The sequence below is a fragment of the Periophthalmus magnuspinnatus genome, chromosome 19, assembly GCF_009829125.3.
Source record: "Periophthalmus magnuspinnatus isolate fPerMag1 chromosome 19, fPerMag1.2.pri, whole genome shotgun sequence".
Lineage (NCBI taxonomy): Eukaryota > Metazoa > Chordata > Actinopteri > Gobiiformes > Gobiidae > Periophthalmus > Periophthalmus magnuspinnatus.
In genome coordinates this window covers 25,035,247-25,047,656 of record NC_047144.1, presented here as the reverse complement: position 1 = coordinate 25,047,656, position 12,410 = coordinate 25,035,247, and the positions used below count along the sequence as shown (strand labels likewise).

General features: G+C 39.3%; 2 protein-coding genes across 2 annotated transcripts; both read left to right on the top strand.

Annotated features, from left to right (window-relative positions):
• The first annotated feature begins 591 nt into the window (after positions 1-591).
• On the top strand, positions 592-5,669 carry lrrc18b (leucine rich repeat containing 18b). Its single transcript, XM_033984315.1, has 5 exons — positions 592-849; positions 3,407-3,875; positions 4,552-4,851; positions 5,472-5,527; positions 5,571-5,669. Exons 1-5 carry the CDS (start codon positions 592-594, stop codon positions 5,667-5,669), a joined length of 1,182 nt encoding a protein of 393 aa, XP_033840206.1.
• Positions 5,670-6,016: 347 nt separating this feature from the next.
• On the top strand, positions 6,017-9,079 carry LOC117386940 (high choriolytic enzyme 1-like). Its single transcript, XM_033984314.1, has 3 exons — positions 6,017-6,325; positions 8,556-8,749; positions 8,791-9,079. Exons 1-3 carry the CDS (start codon positions 6,023-6,025, stop codon positions 9,077-9,079), a joined length of 786 nt encoding a protein of 261 aa, XP_033840205.1. The 5' UTR covers positions 6,017-6,022.
• Positions 9,080-12,410: the final 3,331 nt, after the last annotated feature.

The following is a 12,410-nucleotide window of genomic DNA, read 5'->3' as shown; positions in this document are numbered from 1 at the left end:
TCCTCTGAAAAAACAGCAAAGCCCTGTCCTACGGCACACGTGGTATATCTGGAGAGGGGTCTTAGATGCCACACAGATTTTGCCCACTGCTCTTGACAGATTTAATCTTAATCTCAGCAGGCCTGTAGTCAACTAAAGAAATTCTTGGTCAATTAAAGACATGTCCCTTACATATAAACACAAAAGAATATCAAATCTTCAGCTAACTTACTCACTAACTTCTTCTTTCCGCTGTTGCCCCATATGAATCCTTATAATCAAAATAAAATGACAAGTCTACTAGACAACAGCCGCAAACCTTAACATCATAATGGATACACAAATGATCCGGTTTCCTCTATATTAGATAACAGCTGTGTGTCTCGGATTGTAACTGTCAACGATCGCAATCAAAATTCTCTCCTCCATAGCCAGCTGTGACAAGAGGATTCGGCACAGCTCATGTTATCTGTCCAGAAACATAAAACTTAGTCTTTAGTTACACTGTCTGGGTATAGTGCGTAACACTATCTGTGAGCTGTCCCTCCCTTCAGCGCTTTGTTACCTGGCGTTTAAGTACCGACCTCCCTGCTCTCCTGTCCTCACAGCGCCATGGTCAATGACACCAAGTCCAAGAAGCCCAAGGGGAAGCCCATCACCCTGAAGATGGCACAGAACTGTGTGGAGCTGACCATGGATGGGAAGCGCTGTCTGAATCTGAGTTTTAAGGAGATCACCGCCGTGCCCAAGACCATCCAGAAGCTCAGCGAGATGGACCAGCTGGACCTGAGCCGCAACCTCATCCGCAAGATGCCCGACTTCATAGAGTGCTTCGCCAGCATCACTGTCCTCGACCTGCACAGTAACTATGTGAGTACATGAGGCCATATTTTTTCGTAATTTTTTTGAAAAAAGTAATATATGAATAATTATATCTTGTAAATCAGGGGTGTCAAACTAATTTTCACTGAGGGCCACATGAGCAAAATGGCTGCCATCAAGGGCCAGATATAACTGTGTGGCAGTATAAATGTCAAGAAATGTAACCAAATGTTATGTAAAATAAATTTAACTACTTATTAACTTGTTAAATAGCTCTTTCTGTTGTTAAATAACTCTTGCTTATTCAAGTTGCAAATATCACATGTCAGTTTATCAGGGGATACACAGTTACAGACATTTTTAAAAGTGTATCAGACAAACCTTCAGCACTGCTTCAAAAACAGCTTTTTAATTATTGGGCAATTTGTTGTTTTTCTTGAAGGCTAATGTTTGCATACTTGGCTCCATGTTTGGTGTCAAAATGCCAACGTAGATTGTACTTTTTCACAACCAACAACGCCTCATAACACAAAAAACATACAGGCTTTTCTCCTTGAAGCACAAACTTGTATTCACATTTAACTTTCTTGAAAGTGCCCTCCATGTCTACAATTATCATCTTCCTGAAGATTTTGGGATCATTATTTGCAAATATTTCTCATTAGTTTATGGCCAATGCACACATTAAAGCAGCATGGATTTATTTTAACAGCCATGCCTTTTAATTTACCGTCTTGCAGGCCACATAAAATGACGTGGCGGGCCGCATTTGGCCTCTGCGCCTTGAGTTTGACACACGTGTTGTAAATGAAGTTTGACTAACAAATCTATAATTAGGTGTAAACTGGTTAGGTGTGCCAAAACCTTGAAGAAAAAAGTTTACCAAGGAAATTACTACTATGTCTGGTAAAAATTATGCAACAATTGAACAAGTATAAAATTATAAGCATATAACAGCCCTGTACCTCCCTTTAAGACTAATATATTCAAATTTTACTTTATGAATCTGTTGCATTGGTTTAGGCTTTCTCATCAGGTGAAGTGCATTCTAATTCCATGAAATTGGCTGTCAAAACAAGATTGAGGGAGCATCATGTTGCCTGAGTCTCAAGTTCTTCTGAAGGGGTCATTATTGAAGTATTTTGGCGTGGACACAGCTATTACATTATCTAACCAACCACTAATGTGAAGAGTAGCTGCAAGGACAGTGCTTGAACTACAAACAGTGAAACTTTTTCCCTCTACTCCACGATTGCTCTGAGATTAGAAAATAACTAGAAAAGTAGATGAAGAGATGCGTCATCATGTAATAAACTTATTTACACCTTATACATTATACTTTTATTATCTTACCATACTGTACTGTAGTGATTTGCAGATTTATTCTTCAGTCACTGATCAGAATCAAACTCCAAACCTTTGGGTTAATGGGCACATGCTCTATCACAGATTCACTGCTCATAATTCAGATTTTTGGTTAGTTGCATATATTGCCCACATTTTGTAAGAATTTGTCTCTAAATGTAATAACTGTAGTTTGTTACATAATGCAGCAAGGTAATGTAAACTATGTCAATCAGCTGGAGTGGAAGTTGTATTACATTTTGGATTATTATTACATAGTGTGGCTGTACATTGCTTTTACGTTTCTAAAGAAACATCATTGTGGTTTTAGGGAGGATGCCTTACTGCATTTATAGAAATTAGTAAGAATGTTATTATTAGGGCTGGGTTATATCAGTGTAAATAAGTCCTATACTGGAAATGCAGCTGATATTTCACACTAATCTTTTTCCTGCACTGTCCCTCTCTGTGTGTCATACTTTGCTCTCAGTGCATCAGATTTGTCCAAAACAACACACTGCAAATGCATTGTGAAGTGGAACTGCAAGTGAAGTACCCTGCGCAGGATGTGTCCAGGCTCGTTTGTGCACCTGGTTTAGCAGACAGGAGTGTGCAGACAGACCCCAAAGCAGACGCGGGGTCACAGCTGAGGCCAAAGTAGTTTCCAGTAAAAATACACTGAAAATGTGCTTTTACTGGTGCCTTTTGGGGACTAAATCAATAATACATGCATGACACACTTTTCAGGCACAAGAGTGAAAATAGAAATAGAAGAGCAAATGAACAATTAGGCTAAAAATATGGCTAAAATATGGCTCATGCAACACATTATTTTATAACTCAGATATATATATATTTTGTTATTTTGACGAAAGCAAAACTTTCATTTGAGAACTTTACAAGCTTAACATATTTTTTTGGTTCTTGGGACAGCAAGCACATTGGTATCGACAAATGGTCATCAGCCGCAACACCAAGTCAAATATTATGTCAAATATTATAGTCAAATATAGTTACTAGTTAAAGTTTGTAATAACAGTTATATATTCATGTGGATACTCAAAGTGAAGAAAGGAGCGTGGTTTATTAAGTTCTGTATTTTTCTGCTGAAACCAAGGAGCTTAACACATTATGGTGTTATACATATACTATTATTATTTATTGTGAAGGTTTATATTAAGCCATTGATATATCCTTGGGTCAAATGTCTACATTTGACCCAAGGACCCAGGACTTTGACATACTGTATTTGTATTCACAGCTCGAGGAGGTCCCTGTCACCATCGGCCGTCTTCAAAACCTGGTTCTCCTAAACCTGTGCAATAACCGCCTGACCTCCCTGCCAGACGAGATGGGCCTCCTCCAAAACCTCCTCACTCTGAACCTGGGTTTGAACCAACTAGACTCCCTACCGGCCTCTATTGGCAACCTGAAGGAACTGCGCCACCTAGGGCTGTCTGACAACCGCTTCACCCAGCCGCCCCGCTGCCTGAGCCGCCTAAAGAAGCTGCAGAGAGTCAATCTGGACCGCAACCCCCTGACCCTTGTACAGACACATGAACACCCCCCGCAGGAAATCATACCGGTAGCGTCCAAACACTACATGGTGACAGAGAACCAGCTGTGTGGAGACTGTCTTAGGAGGTGTCAGAATGAGAAGAGCAAACTAATGGAAACAGAGGAGCAGCTCCAAATAGAAAGAGAGGAGGAGACAGAGCCGCAACATGGAGGTAGATAAGTTCAGATGCCACTGCAAAAAGACCCACTTGGTTTGAACAGATCAAAACAAAAGCGCAAGTGCATATGACATGTGACATGACTACTTATTTCACTAAAACACTGAACATGATTATATTTAAGTTTATTGTTTTGTTTTTTGAACACCTATATGCTGCTGGTTTAAAAATGATGATGAAGTTTATATTGTTACATCCTGGTTACACCTGGGTCTGCTCTAATGAAAAACATTTGTAATAAAAAATAAATAAATAAAAGTTTACTTAAAACACATATATATGGATATTTTATACAAAAACTGTACAGTGTATGTATTGTGTAAATCTGGTGTAAAGCGTCTCTTCTTTTGAGATGAGATTAATATGTTTGAACATGGTCTCTGTTAAAATAAACCAAAAAACGAAACTAATATAAATATAATTTGACAAATATGATATGACTTGTGCTTATGTTTCAACCCTTGAACAGTGTCTAAACTAAATTGTACAATGTACAAGACAAGAAGGTCAACACTGCTTTTTAACGATTTGGTATAAATATTCACGGTAATCTGATATTTGGTCTGAGAGGTTTGCCTCTGCCCATGTTTAGTTTGGGTCTAGTGCTGTGTTGTTGTTGTTGTTGTTGTTGTTGTTGTTGTTGTTGTTGTTGTTGCTCATAATCCTGGAGGACACACCTGTAGAGGACAGTTTAAAGACACTGGGTGGACACAGGCACATGAAGTGCCTGCAGTGTCTCTGCTCCTGGTGCTCCTGTGGACCACACTGAGACACCATCAGTTCCGTTCTGAGTGTCTTCCACAATCAAATCTGCATCCACTTTGTCCCCGTCAGACCCAGAACGACTACATCAGCATCGAGAACCAGAGCGGCTGTTTCTCTGCTCTGGAGAGACAGGGAGGCAGACAGGAGTTGTCTCTCAACGGAATGGGCTGTGTCTACAAAGGCATCATCCAACATGAGTTCAGGAGTAACATGTATATGTTCACTTGCAACAGAAAGTATACAATCCTGTCCTGTGGGTTCATTTTGTTTAAAGCTACAATACAGCCCTCTAGTGGTTCTTTTCAGTGCAGTTATAAACTGTACACACATAGTATACAACAGCATTAGTATATTGTTTGTGCTATGAGGCTGTTATAATAAAATCAAATATGCATTTACTGAGCCACAGTAAAATGGAAAAAAAAAAAAAAAAAAAAAAAACATGACCTAAATATTTATAGCTCTATGATATTGTTGTCACAGTAGTAAAATGTCCAACTTTAGAAAACAAAGGAAACAGTTAAATACCCATTTCAATACTGCAAAGATAATACTGTACCTTTATTACCTTTATTTTTGTTCAACAGAATTTGATTTTCAACACAAAATAATAGTTGTTTCTTTAATATTACCATGTGAGCTTTCAGGTCTGTTATAAATATGAAACTAATCAAGAAAGATTCTAAATCTGTCAATTTATGTTTTTTTTTTCAGTCCTAAATATGTCAACGAGTTTAAATATCCATAATGTTAATGTTGTGTTTAGGTATTTCAATTTTGAATCAATGAGTACAAATATTTGTTGAACTTACTGCTTTGCTACAGCTGAGCAGTCAAATGTTCTGTATGCAAAGCTCCTGGATGCAAACGACCTGCCGGAGGTATAGGAAATCAATCTTCAGACATATACTAGCTGTCTCTCAGTTTCACTCCATCCCCCCACACTGGCAGTACATCAGTCACACAAACTCACAGCAGCAGAATGAACGGAGAGTCTATGGAAGAGAAGCTGTGTGGACCTAAACGCAACCACATTCACTGAAACTGACCACAGCCGACATATTAGCTCTGACTAACAGAGTAGAGTTTGCAACAGAATTAGAAAATATAAGGCTGGAGTGTATTTACAAATGGTACCAATAATATTTGAGAATAATTTCTTAAATTTTACTCAAGGTAATTTGAGCAGATGTTTGTTTCTTTTGTTCTGAGAGGTTTGCCTCTGCCCATGTTTAGTTTGGGCCTAGTGCTGTGTTGTTGTTACCCATAATCCTGGAGGACACACCTGTAGAGGACAGTATAAAGACACTGGGTGGACACAGGCACATGAAGTGTCTGCAGTGTCTCTGCTCCTGTGGACCATACTGAAGCTCACCATGCCTCTGGCCTGTGTCTCTGTGCTGCTGTTGCTGGCTGCCTGTCAGGCCCAGCCTCTGTCCGAGCCACACACTGGAGAAGAACAGCTCCTAGAGGACGAAGACACTGTGGACATCAGCACCAGGATCCTGTCCTCCAACAATCAGTCAGACACCTTTCTCCTGGAAGGAGATCTGCTGCCTCCCACACACAGAAACGCCATGAAGTGCTGGTACAACAGCTGCCTCTGGCCCAAAAGCTCTGATGGCCTGGTCTACGTTCCCTACATTGTGAACAGTGAGTACAACAGTTATGAGACGCGGGTCATCAGTTCAACCTGAACACGCCCTATGACTACGGCTTCATCATGAAATACGGAAGAACAGCCTTCTCCAACAATGGTCGGGAGACCATCACCCCCCTCTCCAGCTCCCCAGTCAACATCGGACAGAGACAGAGTCCTCCTGGGACATCAAGAGGATCAACCTGCTCTACAGCTGCACCGTCTATTTTTAGAGATATGAGTCATCATGTTTATATCAGTGTCTGTAAGATTTATTTCATGTCAATTCAATAAACTACATTTTCTTGCTGGATTAATTAAATTATATTCATGCACAAGGACTTATTTGGGTTTCCTATGTGTATCCAATTGTATTCTCTGGCACTAGTAGCTGAGATCAAGTCCACAGGCTTGTCAAATTGCAAGTTGAGTGACATGCAGTCTCATATACAACCACTAGATGTAGCAATTGATTGTGCTGAGTTCTTTGGTTCTTCTGAATAAATGTGATCAGTCATGTGTGCAGTAAAGTCTGTAGTGTGCTGCTCTAGTAGTCTTGTGGTAAACAGCAGAAAATGGCCAGTGCCGGTCAGCGTACCTCAGGTCCATTAGAAGATGAAGTCATGGCAATGCTAACTGTAAGAGACAGCGCAGAGACTGAGGTTAATGTTTCCAGACACACCACAGACAGACAGAGAGGCTCAAAGGAAAACACCTGTCTACACTGGCTCTTTATGCCCACTATTACTGCAGTCAAATATATGGATATACTGACAACTAATATACCTTACCCTATTAACATTAATGATTCCTCCCTGATTTGAAGCTTTTGTGAGGACTTTTCTTCATTCAAAATATGTAATATTTTGATACTAGAGCAACAGAGGACTGCGGCTGTGCCATATCCTTCAAATCAAGAAGAAATCCTTATGCCTAAATAACACAGGACTGTGCTCGGTTTTCTAATAAGGAAAAAAGCATAATTGGCCATTTCAGAATATTATATAACTGTTTGCATGATAAAATGTGCACTATTAAAATAAAGCAAAATAAAAAATAAAAATAAAAACTTGCCAATTCTTGCATATTGCTACATAAGCTCATAGAATCTTGGTTAGATTATCCACTTATTAAAACTACATTCACTTAGTTGCAGCAGATTCATTATTGCCTATATTTAATTAAATATTCTTATTATTGCAAAACTAAATCTAAACTGCACATCAATAATAACTTAGATTCACAATACACTTTTCTTCTGCTGCAGCTGATCTTTTCAAAGTCCTCACTTCATCCATAGATTGTCCTGTTTGCTCTAACAGGTTTTGATTTTATAAGCTGACTACTACTGCATCTATAAATTCAGTCGGGTTTGAATAGTTAATTCGCCCACCCGTCGTGATCCTCCCATGTGCATCTTAAGAAAGAGACTTAAAGTGAATCAATAAATAATGCTAAATCAACAGTGGCACCTCAGCAGCCCCCCGTGTGTGTTTTAGCACAGTTCACCCTTTCCATATCAAAGATTCATCAGATCATATCAATATTTTACAAGGTTTTCCAAACACACAGGGCACCTAAGCGTCTCTACCATGGTTCACTGTCTGTGTCACCATCTGACCTCCTGACCATACAGTAAATACCATAACAGTGACCAAAACAGTATTCAGCGTGCTATGCAAATATTGAAATGTACAAAATATAATGTGTTCGGTGGAATAAAGCAAGATAAAGCAACAATAGTACATTTGGTTTTGTTTGTAAATTATCATGACTGTGCTATATAAACACGGATATTATGAATTGTGTTATTGTAGTAGTAGTGTCATTAGCAAAACGTACACTGATTGTGATTGTGTGATTGTGTGTGAATGCAGATGGGTGAAAATACTTGATCTGTCCTGATAATACTGATAGAAATAATATACTGTTAAAGGATTTCATCAAAGTGCTACCAAAGTTCACACTCATACAACAAATGAGTAGTAGGTGGTTCAAAATGTGTAAAAAAAAATAATAATAATAAAATAGTAGCATGTTCTTGCTTGCTACATTTTCAAAATAAGAAATTTGAATAGAGTAACTGAAAAGTTAGACAGGTGGAAGATATAAGCTTAAATCATGTTGTTTTTGTGTCTTTGTTCTGAGAGGTTTGCCTCTGCCCATGTTTAATTTGGGCCTAGTGCTGTGTTGTTGTTGTTGTTGTTGTTGCTCATAATCCTGGAGGACACACCTGTAGAGGACAGTATAAAGACACTGGGTGGACACAGGCACATGAAGTGTCTGCAGTGTCTCTGCTCCTGGTGCTCCTGTGGACCATACTGAAGCTCACCATGCCTCTGGCCTGTGTCTCTGTGCTGCTGTTGCTGGCTGCCTGTCAGGCCCAGCCTCTGTCCGAGCCACACACTGGAGAAGAACAACTCCCAGAGGACGAAGACACTGTGGACATCAGCACCAGGATCCTGTCCTTCAACAATCAGTCTGACACCTTCCTCCTGGAAGGAGATCTGCTGCCTCCCACACACAGGAACGTGGCCAGTACATTAGGATCAACTGGGCCAATATGAACCCTGCCATGGCCTACAACTTCTACAGATCTGACACCAACAACCTGAACATGCCCTATGACTACGGCTCCATCATGCACTACGGAAGAACAGCCTTCTCCAACAATGGTCGGGAGACCCTCACTCCCCTCTCCAGCTCCCCAGTCAACATTGGACAGAGACAGGCTCTGTCCTCCTGGGACATCAAGAGGATCAACCTGCTTTACAGCTGCACTGGCTATTTTTAGAGAGATGAGTCATCGTGTTTATGTCAGCATGTTTGTCATGGCAACAGAAAAACATTTGTACCACTGTTTAACGTATGAAGTAAATTTAGTAGTCCAAAACTACTAAATTGTGTATGAGCAATAAAAATAATTATATCTTACATAATTTGAATATCCTAATTATAATACAATACACTGTATTTATTTATTTATTGCACTATTTCAATGTGATGTGTTGACATCATGACAGCCTTGAATAGACGTTTTAATTCTGCGAACTGAAGTGGCATTATTGTGAATGGGTCTGTCTAAAACACGTTTGTGTCAAATGGGAAGGCCCTGAGGGAATTTTCGTGATCCGGCGCATTTAGAATGGTTCATTAAATCAGCCCAGTTGCTTCTATGGAATTTCAAACAAAGATCCACATATGTCAGTCACGAGTCCAAAGAAATGCATCTAGAAAAATGGAGATTCTACATTGTTGTTTAGAATAATGTCACAACGCTTTCTCCTCATTTATGCAACATTTTTTTTAGTTGCTCAGAAGTGGACATATTATGCATTCTTGTGGCTTTAGATCATTTTAGACATGCTTTTGGTCACCTTGGGATTAGTATTTAACTTTTTCTCACTTAAAATAATAGAAACCTACACTTCTGTTTCCAAAGAGGTATTTAGATGTTGGAGCTGCTTCTGGTATGAGCAGTGGGCATAAATAATGAAAAAATAAATAAATGAAGCCCTTAGGAAACATGAATGCTACACTAATAGAGCCATGTGTTCGCTATAAACATAATTTGATGGCAAAAGAGTTCAGAATGAGGTTGAAAATGGTTTCTTTTTTAAAGGGGCTCTATGTAACTTTTTCAGAGGAGTGTCAGCCACCTACTTGCTTCCATGGATGACAGTAGCTCAGTTGGTAGAGTGTTTGTCCATTGATCACAAGCTTGGCTCTCGACATAAACATCATTGGTTGAGCGGTCAGATCCACCGACCCACAGGTGGCAGTGCGATTCCAGCTCCGACAGATGAACGCTGTTGTTGTGCCCTTGAGAAGGACACCTTTCCCCCACTGTGTGCGTAGACTGGTGTGTGAATGTAATTGATATAAGTGCCTTGAAGGTGGGAAAGCGCTATATTAAAAAATGTGACCATTTACCTTGACTGTTTACCTGGAATGTTCCACAGTATGCCATTAAACTTATCTATCTTGCATTTATTCAATTACAGGTGCATTCTTACAGTTAGTGTGTTAGGTCACGTCTCCACAAATCTGAATGTAATTTAATGTAATTAAATGCTCTAATGCCGTACAGTTGTCCCTCATTATATCGCGGTTCACTTTTCACGGTCTCGCTGTTTCGTGGATTTTTTTTGTGCAATTTTACATGCTTTTTTTTTTTTTTTTTTGTAGTGTATGAGTGTGCATTGTGTTCTGCGTCCTGATTGGCTAAGGGACTGTAGACCATTGTCCATCAGTCTCCTCCGTGCCATGTCTCCTGTACAGTACAGAATGTGTTCAGACAAATTTACATAAATGTTGGATCGACACTATAGCGGAGCAACACCAGGACGAAGAGGCACGGTCAGAGAAACTGAAATACACCTGAGTCACTATTAATTTATTAAACTGAAAATGTTAAAGCCTGTCTGAGAAAAGTGTATAAAGTGTGTGGTGAGGGGTTTTACAGCTGCAAAACATATAGAATAATTGTAAAAAATAAAGGTGACTACTTCCCTTATTGCTTATTGCGATGTCCCCGTTAACATTTTTACAATATCATTAAAAAAAATAAAATAAAAAACATGCAGATGTAATAAATGAATAACAGAATGAAACACATAAGTAGTTAGCAGTAACGTCAGATAATCCCAAATTTGAATCTTCTACAGTTCAAAAGTTAACAACAACAAAAAACGCTGATATAGAAATTATAGTGACAAGCCTAGTGACTTTCATTTCTTTCTTTTATGTGGACTTGAACCTTGCTCTGGGAGTATGTCTCCTAGTGATGGTCAATATGGACTTTTTTGCACATGATTAATAGTCTTTCAGCTAAAACTCAAGGAAAATAGTACCAAAATGTAGTTGCTTAGTTGATTAGTCAGACGGTGGTGTCTTAGTCGAGCAATATTTGTATTAGTCGACTAATGTTTTTATTTGCATTATGAGCATTTATGTGGGACAACAGCAGAAAAGAGGGAGTGAGTTAGCTTTTTGTAAAGGTACGTTAAACTCATGATTCACAAGTTTAATCTGTCTTTTAATGGATATTTTTTAGTTTAAATTGCTGTCCTGTGCAGTTGTAGTTTTGTGAGTGTAGTTTACATAGAAATACATAATAATTTTGACATTTTTTGCCACATCCCCTTTTTAGTTGACTAATCAATCATCATAAAATCACATAAAATGTTGGAGACTGCAGAGAGAAAACAATTGGAGAAAGCAGACAGTCAAACCAAATGAAGGCTGTAATAAAGTGAATCTGATGCCAGTGTTTGGTCTGAGCCATGTGACCACCTCAGGCTGGGTGTGGTTGAGTGCTCTGCCATCTCTCCTTTAAAATCCAAACATCTCTGTTTTGTCTTGTAACACTATCCCTGGTGTAACATCAAAGAGGAAGAGACAATATGGTGGCAATAAGAGACCAGAGGGGACGAGTGTTTAGACTGCTGGAAGAATATAATATGACTTTTGCTGCTTTGTGAGTGCCAAGAACGATCCCTAACCACAATTACTTTGATTTGTGTACCTTAAAGGACACATATTATGCGAAATGTACTTATTTGAGCCATTAAACATGTTATATTGTTGTCACCACAGCAAAAACATCCCCGGGTTTGTGTTTTGTTTCTTTCATGCTTATTACATTAATCCTGTTTATGAGGGTGTTTTCTTTCAGTGCTCACAAATCACTGAATTTTCTCCGGATTGTTGAACCATAGATCAAAATCCAGACTTTTCTTGCTCAGTTTTTAAAGGACCACTATAACTTTTTTGGTGGAGGGTTTGCAAACATACAGCACTTCAGAGTCACACTGCGATCCAACATTTATGTAAATTTGTCTGAACACATTCTGTACTGTACAGGAGACACGGCACGGAGGAGACTGATGGACAATGGTCTACAGTCACTTAGCCAATCAGGACGCAGAACACAATGCACATCCATACACTGTGAAAAAGCATGTAAAACTGCAATTTAAAAAATCTGCAAAACAGCGAGACCGCAAAAGGTGAACCGTGATATAGCGAGGGACCACCGTATTCATTTGTGGGAGCTGGAGTCGCACCGCCAACCTGTGGGTCACTGGGTCTGACCGCTCAACCAATGATGTTGATCAGTGGAC

Coding starts and splice junctions, on each gene's coding strand:
- lrrc18b (XM_033984315.1), top strand. CDS start 592: ATGGTCAATGACACCAAGTCCAAGAAGCCCAAGGGGAAGCCCATCACC. Junction 3,876..4,551: donor GACAGAGCCGCAACATGGAG/GTAGATAAGTTC, acceptor ATAATCCTGGAG/GACACACCTGTAGAGGACAG. Junction 4,852..5,471: donor CATCCAACATGAGTTCAGGA/GTAACATGTATA, acceptor GCTTTGCTACAG/CTGAGCAGTCAAATGTTCTG.
- LOC117386940 (XM_033984314.1), top strand. CDS start 6,023: ATGCCTCTGGCCTGTGTCTCTGTGCTGCTGTTGCTGGCTGCCTGTCAG. Junction 6,326..8,555: donor ACAACAGTTATGAGACGCGG/GTCATCAGTTCA, acceptor GGGTGGACACAG/GCACATGAAGTGTCTGCAGT. Junction 8,750..8,790: donor GACATCAGCACCAGGATCCT/GTCCTTCAACAA, acceptor TCCTGGAAGGAG/ATCTGCTGCCTCCCACACAC.